Here is a 22560-nt window from a genome sequence, read left to right as displayed (position 1 = left end):
TCTGCTATTTTTGGCTCACGCCCCCCCCCCCCCCCCCCCCAGAATATGGGCGCTGGGGGTTCAATTGGTTAAGATGTTTGTACCCTCATCTGTGATCTGGGCCAACCGACAGGTCGGCGTCACCACGTGTGCTTTGGGATCAGGTGCAGCTGGGGGATGACCTGCTCAGGACATCTCTTCAGTTCCTCCCCCACCAGATGCATATCCATGGTAGAGTCGTGTGTGTGTGTGTGTGTGTGTGTGTGTGTGTGTGTGTGTGTGTGCAGGGGTGTACTGGGGATATTTAAGCTAGCGAAGATGTATTTTAATGATGTCACGCGCACCAGAACAGCTCTGATAGTGCGATTGATAGAGTGATTTCTATTCAGCTCAAACGCAGGTTCCCCAGTGTACAAGGAACGTGAAAGCCATCAATGTCTTACATTCCTCTCGTAGCGGGAGACGATTAAGAGTCTCATTGTCTTTCATGGTCGCCTGTCTGTCTCTCTCTCTCTTGTCTCCGACCTGCCAGCTCAAAAAGCTAGTGGAGCACAGCCCTGCCCCTCCCTCCAGTGCACCCCTGTGTGTGTGTGTGTGTGTGTGGGTGTGTGTGTGCGTGCGGACAGCGTCCCTCAGTGCTGCGTGTCGTGCTTCTTGTGGAAGGTGAGGCGGATGCGCCCCCAGAAGGAGCGGCTCCGCCGGGCCTTGCGGTCGCCGCTGCGCACCGACTTGGCCTCGCGCTGGCGGATCTGACGCACCAGCGCCGTGAACACCTCGTCGATGTAGTAGCGGAACGCCGCCGACGTCTCGAAGAAGGGACACTGGAATTCGCGGGCCAGCTCGCGGCCCTCCTCCACCGCCACCTGTTTTATTGGTCGCGATGACGAGGGACGAGCACAGAGGAAAAACTTGTGAGAGTTGAATCATTTTTTTTATTCGCCAAATGTGTTTCCCATTTAACGAATTTGACTCAATGAGGAGGGTGCATGTCGAGTGAACAGCGACAAATATTACAGATGATTAACTTATTATATATATATAACATATAATATAGAATATATCTCTGCTGTCCGGCAGAAACCAGCTAACTACAAAATGTTCATTTTTCAGGAAATGAAAAAAAAAGTTAGGAGGTTTTGTTCATCATTGATAAGAACAGCTGAATGAACCTCCAAGCTCACAATGAGGTTGGAGGTCAAAAGGGGGTGGAGCCTGGAGTCAGCAAAACCAGCTAACTCCACCAGAAAGTTTGAGGATCCAATGGAGTTAGCTGGTTTTGTCAGAAGCGCTTTGTAATGCTTTTCATTGGTTCAATATTTTTTGAGTGGTGCCGAAGGCAACCACTCCTATACGTGGCTTTGTCTGTGTGTCCGTATGTCTGTATGTCCGTGTGTCCACCAAGCTAACATTGGTCAAGCATCACATGACAATATGTTGAAAGGGTGTGCTTTGATTGGCTAGCGAGACGCATGACGAAATAGAGCCCTATAAATAGGTGTGTCACTTTGAAACATTGTTTACATGTTTCAAAGTGACATCAGTGCCATCAGCCAAGCTAACATTGGACATGTTTGTGTGCTAACATTGGACATGTTAGCTTGGCTGATTGAACATGTTAGCCAAGCTAAGCAAGGCACCACTCACTTCACACAGGGTGTGATTTTTTTTAACCAACACACAGATGTAAAGGGTGTTCAATGGCCCTGATTTATGGGAAAAAATGCAAAAGCGTCAAAATGGAGTTAGCTTATCAGTATTGTGAGACAATTGCATCTCTTAGAGCAGATGACCTAATCTTTGAGGCTCCAAAAGGAGTTGGGTGAAGGAAGATGGGGGAAATGGCTGGACTATTTAGATAGCGTGCCAGATCTCTGCTGGTGGCTGGTTGTAATCCTCCCTGTGGTATATTGCGCTTTGTATTGTCTATCGTCTTAAATCCTGTCAACATGTTTCAATCTTTTTACTGGTACCAAATGTCGCATGACCTCTTTTTATTTTTTATTTGTTCTTGTTTTTGTTTGTATGTTTTATTTTTACTGCTATTTTTTAGTTTTTTGTACTATTTGATTTTATGTACTGTCTGATAAAACTTCTGCAAATAAAGAGTTTTTAAAAAAAAATGGAGTTAGCTTGTTTCTGCGGGACAGCAACGATAATATATAACTATTATTATAATATAATAATAATATTTTGACTAATGTTCCCCCCAGAATAGGGATGCTGGGCTTAAGTGGTTAGTATAAGATGCACTCCCTCCATTGCACATCACGTACCATCGTTCTGAAATGTTTATTTACACAACGAAACGAGGCAATAAGAAATCGTTATACTAGTTATATTGTATTAACTAATCTGTCATTCAGATAAGTTCAGGATTGTAGCTTCAACACCAGGTGCATTCTATGAACATGGTCCTCACCTGGCGCAGGTGGGCCAGGTCAGACTTGTTGCCCACCAGGACGACGGGGGTGTCGGCGGTGCGCCGCACGCGGTCGATGAGCTGCTTGAAGTGGCGCGCCTCCTGGAAGCTCCTCCGGTCAGTGATGGAGTAGGAGATGATGAAGCCCTCGCCCGCACGCATGTACTGGTCCCTCATGGCCGTGAACTCCGCCTGGACGCACGCACACACACACACACACACACACACACACACACAAAGTCATCAATAAGTAGGGAAAGTAGGGAAGACCGTAAACTGTCATTTCCTGTATTTTTTCTGTCGGGTACTGTCCTTAAAGGGGAAATCCACCCATTTTCAATATTTAACTATGTCATTAATATAGCATAAAGGAGTTGTGTGGAAATAAGAAAAAAGTTCCCCCCTTTCTGTGTTGCCTTGAACTGGAGGATTGATTGTGGGTTTAACATTGCAAATTACAACATGATGACTCATCATGTTGTAATTTGCAATGTTAAACCCAAAAAGCTGGAATATTGACTGATACAGACACTCACCGGCAATTTAGTCTTTGGGAAGTCACCCGGTTCAAGCGCAAACGAGCTCGCAGTTATGACTGCCTCAAACATTCCAGCAGACACTGGCTTTTTATTGTTTATTTTTATTTATTTTTCCTTTCATTTAAGCCAGTTCTGCTTTGTCAACAGTAAAACAAAGACTGAGAGGGAACAGAGGGTCGACTAAAGGGATTATGTGCGACACTTTTCACATTAATGGAATGGTCTCTCCAACCACTAAGCACACCAGGCACTACTGTACTTGCAGAATATACTGTACAGTATATTATAGAGTACACATTTTCTAATGCATGCTTGATGTGTTAGATAAGAATATAATTAGAAACTTGTAGTTCAAGGCAACACAGAAAGGGGGGAACTTTTTTCTTATTTCCACACAACTCCTTTATGCTATATTAATGACATAGTTAAATATTGAAAATGGGTGGATTTCCCCTTTAACTCATTCAGTACCCAGCTTATTTATGGAATTTTGGATCTGAGTGCCACAGCCAAAATTCATTGTAAAAAAAAAGTGCTTAGGAGCCAAGATACAGCCTTTTTCAGTAAGAAGTTAAACAAAGAGTGAATGGAGCAGCAAATCTTCAAATCATCATATCTTGGGTTCTGAACATGTTTTTCCAAAACGTCTTAAGACGTCCAGTGGCACCCAGGGCTTATATCAACGGACGTCTTAGACGTCCAGTGGCACTGAATGAGTTAAGGTCTGTGATGAGGTCAAGTACTTAGGCCATTATTTCACAAATGACCTATCTGATGATGGGGACATCTACAGGCAACGTAGAATGTTATATGCACAAGCTAACATGATTGTTCGTAAGTTTAGTATGTGTTCAGCTTCTGTGAAGTCCAGACTATTCAAAGCTTTTTGCACACCTATGTGTAGTGCCCACTTGTGGCGGCGCTACAGAAAGCGCAGTATGCAGAAACCCAATGTGGCTTATAATGATGGCATGAGACTGCCGCTTAAAGTGCCACGAGGCAGCAGTGCAAGCCAAATGTTTGTCAGTATTGGTGAACCCACCTGCTCCGCTGTGCAGCGGAACCTCACGTACAAATGTATGTGTAGGCTGTCTGATTCTGCCAACAGCATCATTTTAATTCTGACTAACCCTGTAGTGAGTTAGGTCAGATTTGTCTCTTAACTGTGGAACCATTGGCGTGTACGCATGTATATGAATTTATTATTTACTATTTTTCCTTTGTATTTGTATGTTATTTTTTGATGTTGCTATGGACCGTGTGTCCTTAACTCTTTAATTGCCAGAGTAATAGTGTAATAGTGGTACGCTACTGCCAGCGAAAACGAGCGATTTTATCAACCTTTGAAAAATCATGGAATATTTTAAATGATATCCGCACGGTGATACTCTCATTACACACACACAGGGATCTCGTAGAATGGGGGGAAAAAAATATCCGATAGCTGTAATCTGTTCCATAGTTGTGGCAAGTTGAAAATAGCATGTTTTGCCAAAAATATATAGTGTAAAAAAAAAGTAAACAGGAGCTGAGATTTTAAGCAATAAGTTAACCAGGGAGTGAATGGAGTAGCACATCTTCAGATCGCGTTATCTCTGGTTCTGTGTGAAAGAAAATCAAAAATAAATTTAAAAAAATTGATAGTTGCAGCCCTACAGGCAAGAACCCTCAGTTATGTATGAACTTAAGATGATATCTTCATTGTGTCCACGTTTATCCTAAACAAACACACTAAGTTTAAAAAAGAGAACAGAGAAAAGGTTAACGCATGGATTCTTTACCTGTCCTGCAGTGTCTAGAATGTCCAAGTTGGCTGGCTCATCATCGATGCGGATCTGAGTCTTGTAGGCATCCTCTGATGAAGGTACAGAAACACAACATGAGGAACAATTACCTCATTATGTTCTCTACAATAACACATTTTCACTTCCTAACACTTTTCATAACCACTAAAAAGACAGATTTGTCAGGGGTTGTGAGCAGGGCTGTCACGATTACAAATCTAAGTTGACGATTAATTGTCACTCATATAATTGCAATTAACCATTTTATTGTGTTTTTTGGTATTGAACATTGGAACATATGAAGCCTTTTAAGGCTTGTAATCAAAAATTGCACAGGGCAGATATGACAAATAACTGAAATAAACAAAGAAAGAATTGACACATTGAATAATTTTTATACATGTAAAAATAGTAGAAATAGCTGATCTACAAGCTTACAACACGTCACAAAGGGACGCGCTGTAAGCTTGTAAATCTGCTATTTCTGCTTTTTCTTTATTTGAAAATGTGTGAACATCTTTCAACATGGAAACGATTATGACAATTATGCAAAAAATGATTGCGATTATCTCAAATAATTGCGATTAGACGATGATGTAATAATTGTGACAGGCCTAGTTATGAGCTTGTAGATCAGCTATTTTCTGGATTTTTCTTTTTACATTTGAAAGTCTAAAATAGGGCTTACAGTAAGTGGTTAAAACTAAAAACCGTGAGCGAAAGAGCTGAGCTGGCCTGTGACAGCTTGACTGTGTCTCATAGTGTTTATGAACCGCTGTAATACAAAAGACATTTCTGTTTAATAAACTGTAGCCAAGTGTCAAACCATCCCACATCTGGTCTGCAGTCATCCACGTCCAACAACTCATCCCAATTCACATTAGACTTTTATATATCTGACTGCACAGGATTCAATATTACCACTCCAAAAAAATACTAATAAAAACCTTTATTAACACTCATCTCTAGGCCATATTGTTTTGGGCAGGAACCCCTGTTTGTAACTATACCTTTCTGGACAAAACCCCTTTTGGGGTTCTTGTTGCTATGTACAGTTTTTCAGAAAACTTAGGTCAGGATTTAGAAGGCGTTTTTAGAATCGGCCTCAGGTCTAAATGGGTTACAACAATAACTAATCGGCCTTATTCATACTGTGTCACAAACTGGTGTTTGTTGCTGACAATCAGATCACAGATCACTTCCTGTCGGCAATAGACCACCGATGGTGTATGTATTGACCTTATTTTCTTAACTACTTAAGCCCTATATACTACGTTGTATGACAAACAGTGTTTAATTGTTTTATTATTATTATATACGTTTGAGACATTTAGAAAATGTGCCAAAAATAAGGACATCAGGGTTAACGTGGTTAATATACATTTTTTATCAACTTGGTAAACAGTGATCTTACCAAACATAAATATCAAACATATCAAAAAGGAAAGGCATGAAAGTTGTCTACAATCAAATTAACTCTTTCATACAAGAAAACTAAATCCTGGAAAAATTCCAGTCAGGTTTCAGGTCTAACCACAGCACAGAGACTGCTCTATAGGGCATCGCAGTTGCGGCCACTTCCGGGTTCCACTGCAAAATACTCAATGCATTTTTCCCATTGACTTTTCCAAAAATATTTATATCAATTAATTTAAGCCTAGAATCAAGCCATCCAGGATCCCGGTGAATCATGACCATAAAACCTTTTTTTCTGTGATTTATTTTATTTTAAAAATAAAATAAATACCCTTTGTTTTGCCGTTTTCAAAAAAGTTTTTTCACAGAATCAAAAGCTTTATGGTCATGATTCACCAGGATCCTGGATAGCTTGATTCTTGACGTATACAATTGGGGTGGTTGTATTTTGTCTCCATACTCTTCTATTGAGACATTTAGATCGTGTCATGTCTCACCTAGACACAGGATCTGACACTTTTTTTTAAAATTTTGACCTGATGGTCAAGATTCAATTTATCCCCCCAGCAAGCAGGCAGGCTCTATTAGCTCAATGGTGAAAATGTCAGCACTTGTCAGCAGGAAACCAGGTTCGAAATTTAAGGACATTTTTTTCAGAATAAAATACAGTGAATCCTGAAAATAAGGACATTTGAATATAGTACAACTAATTATAATAATTAAAAACAAAGAAATAGAATGGGGGGGGGGGGGGGGGTCTATCTCACCTATGGTGGGGTCGTGGTCCTCTGGGAACCGGTGACTGATGAACTGCATGATGATCGCTGAGAGAAAGACACAGAATGATAATTGGCAAAAAACAATGATTTTAATGATAACACAACAGTGTGTGTGTGTGTGTGTGTGTGTGTGTGTGTGTGTGTGTGTGTGTGTGTGTGTGTGTGTGTGTGTGTGTGTGTGTGTGTGTGTGTGTGTAAAAGATATGACATGGTATTTTTTCTTTCTTTAAAACCTTGACAAATATGTTTTCTTTGCGATATCGAGGAATATGAACTTAAAAATATACTAGGTTGATTCCATTGATTCCTAGCCAGAACACAATCGAATCTTAACTGGCAAGTGGTCAGATGGGTGGGCCGTAGGCCAGTCAGAATTATTACATAATCGCCTAATCGAAATTATTTGAGATAATCGTAATTATTTTGCATTATTGTCAAATGTTCATACATTTTCCAAAAACGGCTATTTCCGCAATTCATATCTGCCCTTTGCAATTTTTGCAAAGGGCAAATTTAACTTTTATTCATACATATGTTCCAATGCCAGAAACTCAATTAAATCGTTAATTGCAATTATTTGTATGACAATTAATCGTCAACTTAAATGCTGTAATCGTGACAGCCCTATAGCGGGCCGCGAACGCTTTCAAGATTTCCAAGTGGGCCCTGATCCAGAAAATAGTTGAGAACCACTACTTTTAGGTGTACACGTCTTGTACGTGTCGGATTTTCCTGAGCAAAAACCATGAGAAAGTAATTAGTACAAATTCCAATCAAGCAACATTCAGTGATGTTGCTAGGATTCCTAATAAAATGTGATATTTTTAACAAAGTTTTTATTACACATTAGGCCTACATACAAATAAAAACAAATTGAACAATCTAAACTATAATAGCATTGAGACAAGAATAGAACCACAGGTGATGTCATAGTAGACTGATAGCGGTTTCACACTATGGTCCCGGGTGCGCACCCTGGACCACTTGGCTGTTGTTGTGGTAGTGTGAACGTAGCGAACCGTTCCCCGTAACGCATCACCGTTCCGTACCCGAAACCACCTCGGGAGGTAGTTTCGGGTCCGATTGCTGCGGAGTCGGGAACGGAACGCGGCAGTGTGAATCCATCCGTACCAAGAGAAGGAAGTGGACTGTTAATCATATATCATTTATATATTTTTATAATGACGCATTATTTTAGCTGGGTTATACCTTCTCATAGTTATACTTGAATGTTGACAAGAAATAATAATCCCGCTAGTGTTTGAGTAGCGCGAGCCGTGAAAAATAATAAACAAAAAACACATGTGTGGCGAACGTATTTGTAAGGATAAATACACCAAGGATTAGTCCGTGACGTGACGTCACTGCTAAATTACAAAGGATGCGTCCGTGACGCCAATATCATATTAACAGACGACAGTGCATTTCGAGGTTTCAAAGACCAGTGCACACACTGCTTTGGTTGTGTATTGTTGATCTGTTGTTATTATAACTCAAGACAACGTCAGGAACACAGTCAAACTTTATTATTCACTCTAGAATGACTTTTCTTCTGTGAATGACATTCGCTCTCCCAAAGCATCATAGTCCACAGCGCCCCCATGAGGCACCTATTTACCATTACTGTTAAATTAAATGGTCTCGAGTCTTGGCCAGTGTGAATGCTGGCCAACCAAGCGCACTCGGGAACGGAGGGGGAACGCTTCGCTTCAAACGCACCCAATGTGAAGCCGCCCTGAATGTAACGCCTGGGAATCGAACCCCGGTCTCCCCGCGTGGCAAGCCAACATTTTAATCCATTAGGACCGGGAACGCATCTGTGTAATTGTTTAGATTTCTTTTGGCTATTCAAAAAATAACAGATCTACAAGCTCATGGCACAGCGCTACTAGCTTGTAGATCTGCTATTTATTGAAAAATCGTGAAAATGTGCGCAAATATTTGAATTTATATATTTTAAAGCAAACATTTCTAACTCAATTCTTTGCTTCTGGGGGATTCTACAAATGTCTTCTAAATCAATCAATCAACAGTTTTTTGAAAAACGTATGTTTCAGTGGTGCTCAAACTGTCAAGGACCCCCAAAATTACATGTATTTGGCCGCCGACCCCCATCTCAAAATATGTTGTTCCAGGGACCCCCATGAAGCAAAGATTTGAGTTACAAATGTTCCCTTTAAAAAAGATATACCATATTCAAAGACAAATCTTCACGATTAAAAAAAGAAAATAGCAGATCTACAACTCGGCGTGGTGCTATGAGCTTGTAGATCTGCTATTTTTATATTTTTCATCATCAGCAGAAGACTTTGGTTTAGAAAATAAGCTTTCCATTTTCTGTTGCCCAGCAGCAGGCCTCAATGTCTTCTTCAGTGGAATTTGACTATGGTGGCATTGCTGGCGTTTTAAAATCACTAGATAACAACGATCAATGTTTTTAATTAACAAGAAATGTCGATGTTGGCGACTGCTCATGGCACAGAGACATAACGTGTTGGCAGTCTGGGTGTTCTACTAAAACGTGTGACCCATACAATCAGGTCAGCTCACGGCACAGACTAAGAGACATTACGTTTCAGCTCCGGGTGTTATACTCAAAACGTTCTTTGTTGTTCATAACGTAGGACAAAGTAGGATGCGGCCATGCAAAATGGCGGTGTCCGTGGATTATTATTTTTTTTTTTAAGACCTGAGGCCGACTCAAAATGTTATGTCTTCTCAATCCTAACAGCTTTCTGAAAAACGTATCTTGCTATATCAGTGGTTCTGGTTCTCAATTTTTTTCATGTCGAGAACCCGCAAAATGTTACGCATTTTGTGGAACCCCTGTGGACCTCCAGAAGCAAAGATGTGAGTTAAAAATATTCACAAGATGTGCCAAACATTTCACAATTATAATTTTTTTGCAGATCTACAAGCTCTTGTATATCTGCTATTTTTGAATAACCAAAGTATAAAATAATGGTTAAAGGGGTTAAAATTATTGTGATGCTTTAACTACTTTTGCTGGGGACCCCCCTGTAACCGCCCCCCCCCCAGGACCCCTGACTGTCACATATATAGCTAAAATATGAATTGACACAGATGCTTTCCCGGATTGAATGGGTTAATCTCCGAGACCTAAATCTACACTGTAAAACCCTCAAGTGTTCATTTAACTCAGAGAACACACAAATGGAACCAAGTTTACAGTATGGTTTTCTTCTAATGAGCAACAAATGACAATAATTAAGTCAAGTAATTATGTTAAATGAGGTCCTCTATGTTTTGCCTCGGCATTACCAACACTGTTTCAGATAATATTCCATTAAATGAGACAATTTAAAGCCTGTGTGGTCTTATTAAGATAATATGGTATCTACTGTAATTACAGAATGATTTGGTAGAATAGATTATAAAAATCTAACACGGCATTGTGTTTGGTTTCTAATTAGACTATGATCTCATGAAATGGTTTCAAATAACATATTAGGATCTCCTACTTGGTCTGTAATTAGAGAATAATTTAGTATCATATGTTTGCTGTGGTAAGGCATCATATGCAGTTTCTCATCACAGAATAATACAGGTATAAGGTGTCTAATTAGGGTATAACTGCTTGTTCACAGTCTGATTAAGACAATACCGTATTGTTAAAAGATACGGCTTGTTATGTCTTGTTAATGTAAGAATATAAAACAGGAAGAAAAAAATCCTGGCTTCTCGATTATTCAGGAATAAGTCGTTTTTTGGATCTAAATATTTCTTTCCGGTTAATTGCCCAGTCCTTCTACCCTTGTATTTAGGTTTAGTAATTGAACATGGTGATCATGGGTAAACTTACCACTCTTCCCCACCCCTCCTTCTCCCAGCATGACCAGCTTGTATTCACGGGAGAGCCCCCCAGAGCCCCCCGAAGTCTCCATTCATTCAGCCTGGAGGAAACACACACAGGTCAATATCTCCATTTGTAACTCAGAAACGTATAAATGTGTACAAATGCGTGCATACCCTTACGGGTCCATTTGGTTAGATTTGTGTGATTCTATTTCAAATAGAAACAATTTAAAGCTCTATATTCTGATAGTACTCATTGCTATAGAGTGTTTGTTCAGTAACAGGAGTCTCCATGTCTCTCCAGCTCTTCAGTAAACAGGAAATACAATTTCAGGTCAGGATATCAATTAAAGGTGTAGTGAAATGAAAAATATGTTTTTCACACTTTTAGAGCATATCCGTGGTCATCATATGGGCACACCTAACAATAGATGCCCAAAAAAATGAAAAAAACCCATTTTTGTGTATTTTTATATCTAAAGCCCCTAAAAAGCCAATCTCAATTACTTCCTGTAAACGAAAACGTGCTGCGTGATGACATCAGACAGCCTTCATGAATATAAAAGAATCTTGATTACGTGCACCTGTTTGATTCCCATAGCTGCACGTTCTTCAAACACAGCTGGTTTTAATTACAGAGATACTCCGTTTTGAATCTCATTGAAGATGAGTGTATTACTCATTTTAAACTTCATCTGCACACTAAAATATGTATCTGAAAACATTATAGGTTAGAACTAAGCCAGGTAGTAGCAAACGCGCTTCACTGGCCGTCTCTCTCTCACTTGTAAACAAACACTAGCCGTGTTGCCCACGGCTGAAGTGATTGAGATCCAACGTCCCATAGCCTGAAGGGATGGGACCTTCTGATTGGTTTAGAGTCGTTGAGCCGGCGTTTCAGGCTGAACCTTCAAAATAAAATGCCCGAAAATGTCACTTCAGTGCGTCTTTAAAGCCAATCAAGAGAACTCATACCAGGATACAAGAATCATACAAGTGAAAGTAATAGGATACGAGTGATAAACAAATGAAATTGGAAGTGATTAAACAAATAAATGAGCAAACAAAATTGGAACTGGAACACTATAAAAATGAAGCTGATGAATTGGCACTCTCTCCTGATTGGATGAGATTGGTTACTAACGTGAAACTAGAGCACTAGAGAGTTACTGAACAAATACTCTACAACAATGATTACTATCAGAATAGTATAGAGCCCTGAGGGACCCCGGGCAACTAAGTATATAGGGAATACCAATAATTCAATATGTGCGGTGTCCACTGCATAGGAGAACAACGCAAAACTATATGAAAGAATAATATAAACTCCAAAACAACTCCCACACTGAAATGTTTTTTTAAATATGGTTCTGCTCTTGTTCAGATTGGTCTCCCATTAAGTTCAATTAGTCAAATATTGGATTATAGACAAAAACAAAACAAATCTCCATGAGTTCAAGGCTTCATGGGGTGGGTAATTGATAGGAAAAAACATTTTTTTTTGGGGTGAAGTATTCATTTATGTTTAAAAAGGCCATGATATCATACGACAGAAGTTGAAAACCCTCTCCTTTCTGAAATTGAACGGAGCAAAAACAGCAAATGCATTTCTTTTTAGTAGCCTAATCAAATTCCCAGTGTCTCATAAACGACATCCATCTCCATGGGACGCATGCAACAACACATCTTTTGACTGAAATAATTTAATTGCAGCCAAAACGTCATGCAATCACAAGACGTTGTTCCAACTGCTTGTGGTGTGGCAGGCAAGTTGGCTGAAGGTGTTAGCGCACATTAAAAGGGCTTGTGTTGGCATCTCACACACACACACACACACACACACACACACACACACACACACACACACACACACACACACACACACACACACACACACACACACACACACACACACACACACACACACACACACACACACAGGGCGTTGTGACATCAACCCGCATGACAAACAAAAAACGTGCTATTCATATTTCTGAAACGGAAGCAAGCTTATACTGTATGCCAGGGGTTCTCAACATCAGGTGCGGGGGCCAACAGGGGCCCAATTGGACCCTTACTGGTCTGCAACTCTGAGTGTGTGCAAATGGAACAAGATTATATATAATGTTTATAACCCATTTGGCTGGCCAGTTGAAACAATTTAAAGCCTTTTTCTTTTGCAAAGAAGTTACCACACACACATAACCCTATGTAGGGCAGTGTAAACAACCTCCATTTTGAATATAGTGAATTACATTCTTGGAGTTTTAGCTACGAGAGAGTACCTAGAGACCATGTATAACTCTGAGAGCGTTACAGTACCAATGTAACCAAATGGACCCTTATGGGTCAATCTGGTTCCATTTGCACACTCTCAGAGTTAAATTAACACTGAGGATTGTTTCTACAGCGTAGGTTGGGGTCCCAGAGATGAAAGAAAATGGGGGTCCACGCCACAGTCTCTAATGCATATCAAAACCGGGGTCCTTGGTGGAGAATTACTACTGTACAGTGGTGTAAAGTAACTAAGTACATGTACTCAAGTACTGTACAGTTTTGAGGTACTTTTACTTTACCGGAGCATTTCCAATTGCTCATACTTTTACTTCTACTCCACTAATCTCAGAGGCAAATATTGTACTTTTACTCCACTACAATTATTTGAAAACTTTAGTTACTAGTTACTTTGCAGATATAAATACATTACATTATAAAACATACAATAACCACTTTACCCCTATTTTATACATAGGCTATTTGAAAATAGCCGATCTACAAGCTCACAACGCGTCGCATCGTGACGCGTTGTGAGCTTGTAGATCTGCTATTTTCAAACATTTTAGTGCTTTTACTTTTGGTGCTTTAAGTACATTTTGACACCAATACTTTCGCACTTTTACTCGAGTCAATTTAGAATTCCGGACTTTTACTTGTAACAGAGTGCTTGCATTATTGATACTTTTACTTAAGTAAAACATTTGAGTACTTTTCCCATTTCAAATCCCTTCCCGTCCACACAAAAACACACGTAACGTCCACTTGGAGTGCGTTCATTCCTGAGCCATAATCTTTAACCATGACATGACACGACACGCCACGACGGCCTAACCTACATTCTCAGCTCAAAGACCTCATGCATGCAGGCCTCACTGTGCTGACCAACGTTGCCAGATGCTGCGAGAGAAATAAGCAACCAGGTCTATGAAAACAAGCCCAAAAGAAGCAACTAAGTAACACATGAGCACTTTAAACCTATATATACTTCGGCTATTTTGAAAATAGCAATAGAAACAAATGCGACGCGTTGTGAGCTTGTAGATCTGCAATTTTTCAAAAACCTTCTTGGGGGAAAGAGAAAGATTTGAAATATTTTTAAAACATTTTATCACCACAAATCTGATACAGGAGTTCCTGGCACAAAAAGTTTTCAGTTGGGGGGTCCGTGGACCCCCCCATATTAATTTGGGGGTCCTTGATATGAAAGTGTTTCAGAACCACTGGTTTAAAGAACAACAGAGCAACTACACCCAACAAAAACACAACCAGCAACTACCAATATTTACAAGCGATTTTACAGAAAAACAAGCCCAAAGTCGCTTATAATAAGCAGACATGGCAACACTGGTGCTGACTGGTCTTTTGCACCTCGCTACAGAATGGACTCTATACAAACACCCATGTTCTCCACCGCATAATCGTCACCTTCTTAAAACAATGGCCGGAGTCTTTTCTTTTTCTTTTCATTTTTTTTACACATATCATACATTCTATATTTGGTTCAGTTTATTCATTCTTTTGGAGCAAATAAAAAAGTAACTAGACAAATAGGACTTAGACTATTATTTTAAGAAGGTGACTGACTATATGGAAATGCTATTTTAATTTTAACCTCATGTATGTATGTATGTATGTATGTATGTATGTATCTTCTTCACTCAACTCAATACCATTGCTGAATGGGTAGAGAGGCCGCCTGGGAAGCAAAAGGTCCCAGGTTTGATTCCTGGCCCCAGTAATGTGTCCAGGTGTCCCTAAGCACTTAACCTCTAACTGCCCCCCTGGTCAAGCATGACCACCTGGGCAGCAGCAATCAGCTGGGTGAAGCTGAAAACCGTATTTTTCCCAACGGTATCAAATAGGTATAATTATTATATTAGACATTGGATTATTTGACCCGTCTCTATGCTTGTATAGGCTATATGCACAGCAGCCATATTATCACTTCCTTCACAGGTGTTAGCAATGATACTAATGAAGGCTCTGTTCCATTTAGTGTAGCACAGTGGTTCTCAGATTTTTCAATTTCCACGACCCCCATAACTCTGTGAGTGTACAAATGGAACCAAATGGACCCTTACGGGTCCATTTGGTTCCATTTGTACACTCTCAGAGTTACACACCCGTAAGGGCCCATTTGGAAACCCCTTAAGGAACCATGAGGGTCCCTGGACCCAAATTTTAGACCACTGGTGTAGCAGTGTTTCCAGTGAGCCAACATGCACAATGTTTGACGAGAAAGGAAAAGAGTCTTCATTAGTATCATCGGTAACACCTGTGAATGTCTTCGCAATATGTCTGCTGTGCATAAGAGCCTATTCCTTGCTCTTTCGTCTATCTCTATTCTTCTTTATTTATTTCTACATTCTTCGTAGCTCAAAGGCCTCACATGCAGGCCTCACAGTGCTGACTGGGGTTTTGCACCTCGAGACAGAATGGAATCCATACAAACACGTCGAGAAGAATAACCTTTGAATGGTCCTGTTTGGGCAAGTTAATGAGGAAGAGTAATGTGTTACTAATTACTCCTTTAAAAAGTTATAGTAAGTTACTTGGATTAATAAATGTAATATTACTGTTTTGGCCAATTGTAATAAGTTACACTACTAGCCTGTTTAGACCTGTTATAAGTAACCTACACGTCATTATACCTTTCAATCCGGGAAAGCATCTGTGTCATCATTTCATGTTTCCATTTTCTACAGAGGCTGAGAAATAATGACTTTGGTGAAGATTGACAAAGTTTCCTCGGGTCTAAATGGGCTAGTTACCGAGGAATGTCATGATATGACAGTAATATTATTACCTAGTAACTAGTTACTAAGTAAAAGTCTCTTTTCTGGCCCTGTAATGAGTTGCTGTGCGTGTATGCGCCTGTTCACATTGGTCTACCATCAAATGACTTATCAAATGAGTCCTCCAGTCCACACACACACACACACACACACACACACACACACACACACACACACACACACACACACACACACACACACACACACACACACACACACACACACACACACACACACACACACACACACACACACACACACACACACACACACACACAATAAAGAGGAACTGACTCATATTGGCTTGACAGGCAATCATGTGATTTCATAGGGCAAGGCAGTGGCCAACAGTCTAGTACACAGACAGTATAACCCCACTGGGTTAAATTTAACTCTGAGAGAACGCACAAAATGTAAACAAATGGACCCTTCCGGGTCCATTTGGTTACATTCGTACGCTCTCAGAGTTACAAATGGAGAAACTAACATCTAGGTTCTCTCTTGCAGCGAAAACTCAAAGAACGTAATTCACTATATTCAAAATGGAGGTCGTTTACACTGCCCTACAAAAGGGTTGTGTGTGGTAACTTCTTTGCAAAGAATCAAACTGATGAAAACAATTGCTTTAAATTGTTTCAACCGGCCAGACAAATGGTTTATAAGCATATAAGTCACGTTGCACTGATTGTTGGTAATTGTTTATCGCCCCAAATACTCTGATTTGACCTTGAGACGATTCAATAACTGTTACAATATTGTTACTGCACTTTTTTAGCTGAAAACAGAATGGAGAAAATAAACAAATAGCCTATTCTCTAGGATTGGACAATATATCAATGTATCCAGTGATACCCTACCATAACACTGTACGATAAACTTCAACAACAACATAAGCATTTCAATATAATATAAAACATTAACAAAAATGCAATAATTAACCTACTCATGTGAATATAAAACTCTTGTTTCTGAAGTTTCTAAACCCGAAACAGCCTAGTAGTATTCAGTGCAAGGCTGTGTAAATCAAGGTAGTAGCCCTGATGAGTTACTACCTTGATTTAGTGTAAGGAAATATAGATAGAAAACATGACCATTATGGTGACAGGTCCATAATCGTATCCCAGGGCCAGTCTTGCCATCAGACATGCCTTCCTGGCAGTGGTGGAAAAAGTACTCAAATACGTAATACTTTTACTTAAGTAAAAGTATCAATACTGCAATATAGAAATACTCCGTTACAAGTAAAAGTCCAGAATTCTAAATTAACTTGATTAAAAGCACAAAAGTATTGGCATAAAAATGTAATGTTAAAGTACCAAAAGTAAAGTACTAAAATGTTTGAAAATAGCAGATCTACAAGGTCACAACGCGTCGCGATGCGACAAGCTTGTAGATCGGCTATTTTCAAATAGCCTACGTATATAATAGGGCTAAAGTGGTTAATGTATGTTTCCTAATATCATAATTTATATCTGAAAAGTAACTAGTAACTAAAGCTTTCAAATAATTGTAGTGGAGTAAAAGCACAATATTTGCCTCCAAGATGTAGTGGAGTAGAAGTAAAAGTATTGGAAATTGGAAATACTCAAGTGAAGTACAAATACCTCAAAATTGTACTTAAGTACAGTACTTAAGTAAATATACTTAGTTACTTTCCACCACTGCTTCCTGGTATGACGTTTTGGGGGACTGGAAGCCCATCCTATAGACCCTACTATGCCCACTCTCCATCCAGGCCTCAACACAGCCTCCTGTCATAATATAGGCCAGTGGCTCTCAAAGTGCCAGGGTCAAAATGAGTCAATAAAACAGCGTCACAATCAGTCTAAACACTTTAACCCTATATATACGTGAGCTATTTGAAAAAAGCAGATCTACAAGCCCTCAGCACGTCACATCGCGACGTGTTGTGACTTGTAGATCGGCTATTTTCAAACAATCTTGAAAAACAAAAGTGATGATTTTTTAATATTGAACATACAGTACAGCGCGCACACACACACACACACACACACACACACACACACACACACACACACACACACACACACACACACACACACACACACACACACACACACACACACACACACACACACACACACACACACACACACACACACACACACACACACACAGCAGTTTCGTTTCAGCTGTTCGGGGGGAGGGAGGGGGATTAAAATATCTCCAAATGGGATTAAAATTGCTTTGGATTTATTTATTTTCTCTCTTTTTAAACACTTAATAACCACAACACGCCGTACAGTAGCCCTGCTTGTTGCCTGGCAGACAAATGCACCCAATAATAATCACACTTATTTGTATTCCAAATGTATCTCAAGTTGATCAGCTGTCTAAAAGTGAAACAATAACTTTACTTGAGTCAAAGGGCAAAGAAAAGAAAAGATAAAGTGCTGGACAGCAGTAGTGTAAAGTAACTAAGTAGTAAGTACAGTAGGTAAAAATAACTCAATACTTTTATACTTCTACTCCACTACATCTCAGAGGCAAATATATTGTACTTTATACTCCACTACAATTATTTGACAGCTTTAGTTACCTTGCAGATTTAGAACTGTGGCTATTCAACGCGTTGTTGGCTTGAAGATCTGCTATTTATTTATTTGTATTTAGTACTTTTACTTTACTGTAATTTAAGCACATATTGATCCCAATACTTTTGCACTTTTCACTCAAGCTAAAGGCCTTTTACTTGTAACAGTATTTATATGGTGGTATTGCTACTATTACTCAGTGGTGTAAAATAACTAAGTACATTTACTCAAGTACTGTATTTAAGTAAAATTTTACTTTACTGGAGCATTTCCAATTTTCAGTACTTTCACTCCATTACATCTCAGAGGCAAATATTACACTTTTACTCCACTACAATTATATGAAAACGTCAGCTACTTTGTAGATTTTGATTATTATTACAAAAAATACATTGACCACTTCAGCCCTATATACATCTAGGGTTAGGGTATCTATGAATTTGAAAACTTTTGAAATGGGACATTCTGCATAATGACTACTTTCTACTTTTGGTAATGTAAGTACATTTTCATCCCAATACGTGTGTACTTTTACTCAAGTCAATTTTGAATTCCGGACTTTCACTTGTAACAGAGTATTTCCATTGCAGTATCGATACTTAAGTAAAAGTATCAATACTGCAATATAGAAATACTCCGTTACAAGTAAAAGTCCAGAATTCTAAATTAACTTGATTAAAAGCACAAAAGTATTGGCATAAAAATGTAATGTTAAGTAAAATGCACCCAATAATAATCACACTTATTTGTATTCCAAATGTATCTCAAGTTGATCAGCTGTCTAAAAGTGAAACAATAACTTTACTTGAGTCAAAGGGCAAAGAAAAGAAAAGATAAAGTGCTGGACAGCAGTAGTGTAAAGTAACTAAGTAGTAAGTACAGTAGGTAAAAATAACTCAATACTTTTATACTTCTACTCCACTACATCTCAGAGGCAAATATATTGTACTTTATACTCCACTACAATTATTTGACAGCTTTAGTTACCTTGCAGATTTAGAACTGTGGCTATTCAACGCGTTGTTGGCTTGAAGATCTGCTATTTATTTATTTGTATTTAGTACTTTTACTTTACTGTAATTTAAGCACATATTGATCCCAATACTTTTGCACTTTTCACTCAAGCTAAAGGCCTTTTACTTGTAACAGTATTTATATGGTGGTATTGCTACTATTACTCAGTGGTGTAAAATAACTAAGTACATTTACTCAAGTACTGTATTTAAGTAAAATTTTACTTTACTGGAGCATTTCCAATTTTCAGTACTTTCACTCCATTACATCTCAGAGGCAAATATTACACTTTTACTCCACTACAATTATATGAAAACGTCAGCTACTTTGTAGATTTTGATTATTATTACAAAAAATACATTGACCACTTCAGCCCTATATACATCTAGGGTTAGGGTATCTATGAATTTGAAAACTTTTGAAATGGGACATTCTGCATAATGACTACTTTCTACTTTTGGTAATGTAAGTACATTTTCATCCCAATACGTGTGTACTTTTACTCAAGTCAATTTTGAATTCCGGACTTTCACTTGTAACAGAGTATTTCCATTGCAGTATCGATACTTTTACTTTAATACAAAAAATGAGTACTTTTACCACCACTGCTATTACTTATAATAATAATCCGAGTACTTTCTCCCACCATACTGCTCGACACGGTCAAAGAGAGTTGAAGAGAACATGAACTCAACCTTTCCCCCACTTTCTTTATTCCAGCTCCCATTAAAACCAGTGGAGGCTCTACAACAACCAGCAGTCCCACTGCAAGATAAAACACCATCACGGTTCATAACTGCTACAGTTCATTCAACAATAACGCTCGATCGTGCTTTATTGGAGAGCTGATCATTCATAATGTTTTAGCTCGATAGCACGAATATAGCTCCTAGCTCTGGTCCACCATAGCGTATATAGCGTTAGAAGGAGTTCTCCTTTAACGCTATGTTACTTTTGAGCCGTTGTCCGCACAACCCCGGTAGCGCAGCCTCTCGTCTTTAGTAAAAAATAAAACATTACACTTTCGCTACTCACCAAAACAAAGACGGGTTTAACATGTTGAAAGCCTACTCTCCTTAGTGGGAACACTCGGAGCCCCCACCTCACCTTTAAAATACTCCTTTTTGGCCAGAAAAGAAAATATTTCACCGGATTGGAAACATTTTCTAGTTGCTCCACTGCGCCCCCTACAGATCTAGTCAATGGAAGTGTTCTATTGACCAGATCTGTAGGGGGCGCAGCGGAGCAACTAAAAACAAATTCCCTTCCGGTGAAATATTTTCTTTTCTGGCCAAAAAGTGTATTTTAGACGTGAGGTGGGGGGGCTCCGAGTGTCCCCACCACGGAAAGTAGGCCTTCAACATCTTAAAACCGTCTTTGTTTTGGCGAGTAGCGAAAGCGTATTCTTTATTTTGACTAAAGAACGAGAGGCTGCGCAGCCTGCGCCACCGCGGGTGTGCGGGCGACGGCTTGAGAGTACCATAGCGTTAAAGGAGAACTCCGTTCTAACAACGCAATGGACCCAGAGCTAGAATAGCCCCCATAGCGATAGATGTAGAAACGCATGGCCTTGCAGATCAGTGACAAATACACATCGACACAAAAGTTGCTGAATAAACGCGTTCACTCACCTCTGATCGCTACATGTATCGCTTCATATCTGCAATGTACATGCTGTATACACTGTAGTACACACTGTACACACTCCTATGGCCTTTCTGTGCTGCTGATCGCTGCATGGAGGCTGTTCTACGAGACAAAAACATCCAGAAACACTGAACACAACACATACACACACTAACAGTCACTCACACTGCAAGTACAGCAGTCGTCAGTGTTGCCAGAGGTTGCAAGAGAAATAAGCAACCCGTTCCATGAAAGCAAGCCCAAAAGAAGCCACATGATTTGAAAACAAACAGCCAATCTTTACAAAACATTTTTTCAAATATCTGAGAACCATTTGTTTAATGAATAATTAAAAGATTTGGAAGCAAGCCTAAATAAGCAAGTACACGTTAGAAACCAGCCCAAATTGTATTTCTTTTACAAGCAACTTTACAGAAAAAGAAGCCCAACGTCGCTTATAATAAGCGGACATGGCAACGCTGAAGTACAGCAGTGTGTGCATGCACAGGAGGGACCAGCCCCGCGGCAGCAGGCCCCTGCAGGGTCCCGCCGCCCGTCATTTTAAAGCTCCTGCTAGCTTACACTTCTTGGCAACTGTCAAAAACTATAAATACTTGACTGTCTGCAATGGTGGACAAAGAAGTACTCAAGTAGATACTTTTACTTGAGTATTCAACAGTGCACATTATGAGGTACATTTTATTTTTTAATATCAATGCTTTGGTGTATGGAAATTTGGAACCCCCCCATAATAATAATAATAATAATAATAATAATAATAATAATAATAATAATAATAATTATAAATGTAGTGGTGTGAAATTCATGTATGTACTTAAGTAATTTTTTTTAGGTAGTTTTACTTTATTGAGTATTTCCAATTTTCAATACTCTTACTTCTACTCCACTACATTTCAGAGGCAAATATTGTATACTTTACTCCACTACAAGTATTAGAAAACTTTAGTTACTATACTTTGTAGATTTTGATTACAAAACATACATTAACCACTTCAGCCCTATATACATTTAGGCCATTTGAAAATAACACATTTGAGCTTGTAGATCTGCCTTATATATAAACGATTTTTATACATTTGAAAACTTGTGAAATGGGACATTCTGCATAATAAGTACTTACTTTTGGTACTTTAAGTACCTACATTGTGATGCCAATACCTTTGTAATTTTACTACTAGTCAAATTTTAATTCCGGACTTTTACTTACAGAGTATTTCTACATTGCAGTATTGATACTTTTACTTAAGTAAGAAATGTGTGTACTTTTCCCACCACTGCACACAAATACATACATTTGGTTGGTACCACTGTGTACACTCTCAGAGGAGTTAACAGTGTGGGCTACTGATCTTGTGACAGCTAGCTCACTTCTCTGCACATATTTTCCCTTGCAAGGAGTGTGTGTGTGTGTGTGTGTGTGTGTGTGTGTGTGTGTGTGTGTGTGTGTGTGTGTGTGTGTGCGCGCGCGCGCGTGCGTGTGTGCCCTAGAGGGGAGAGATAAGAATAAAGTCGTGGAATGCAAAGCAGTGTGAATTGTATT

General features: G+C 39.2%; 1 protein-coding gene across 1 annotated transcript; it reads right to left on the bottom strand.

Annotated features, from left to right (window-relative positions):
• Window positions 1-37: 37 nt before the first annotated feature.
• Window positions 38-21170, bottom strand: rit1 (Ras-like without CAAX 1). The gene is made up of 6 exons (XM_084080549.1): window positions 21005-21170; window positions 10740-10830; window positions 6905-6961; window positions 4719-4792; window positions 2399-2590; window positions 38-842 (listed from the first exon to the last, which is right to left on the bottom strand). Exons 2-6 carry the CDS (start codon window positions 10819-10821, stop codon window positions 612-614), a joined length of 636 nt encoding a protein of 211 aa, XP_083936675.1. The 5' UTR covers window positions 10822-10830; window positions 21005-21170; the 3' UTR covers window positions 38-611.
• Window positions 21171-22560: the final 1390 nt, after the last annotated feature.

The sequence above is a fragment of the Gymnoscopelus microlampas genome (assembly GCF_963454915.1).
Source record: "Gymnoscopelus microlampas genome assembly, chromosome: 15".
NCBI lineage: Eukaryota > Metazoa > Chordata > Actinopteri > Myctophiformes > Myctophidae > Gymnoscopelus > Gymnoscopelus microlampas.
The sequence above is the reverse complement of the archived record's forward strand: the minus strand, read 5'-3'. Positions and strand labels throughout refer to the sequence as shown.

What these genes read in the sequence shown, in the direction of transcription:
- rit1 (XM_084080549.1), bottom strand. Translation starts at nt 10,821, where the DNA reads ATGGAGACTTCGGGGGGCTCTGGGGGGCTCTCCCGTGAATACAAGCTG. An exon ending in GGACCACGACCCCACCATAG is followed by an intron (nt 4,793 to 6,904) that starts GTGAGATAGACC and finishes TACCTTCATCAG; the next exon opens with AGGATGCCTACAAGACTCAG. An exon ending in TTCTAGACACTGCAGGACAG is followed by an intron (nt 2,591 to 4,718) that starts GTAAAGAATCCA and finishes GCGTGCGTCCAG; the next exon opens with GCGGAGTTCACGGCCATGAG.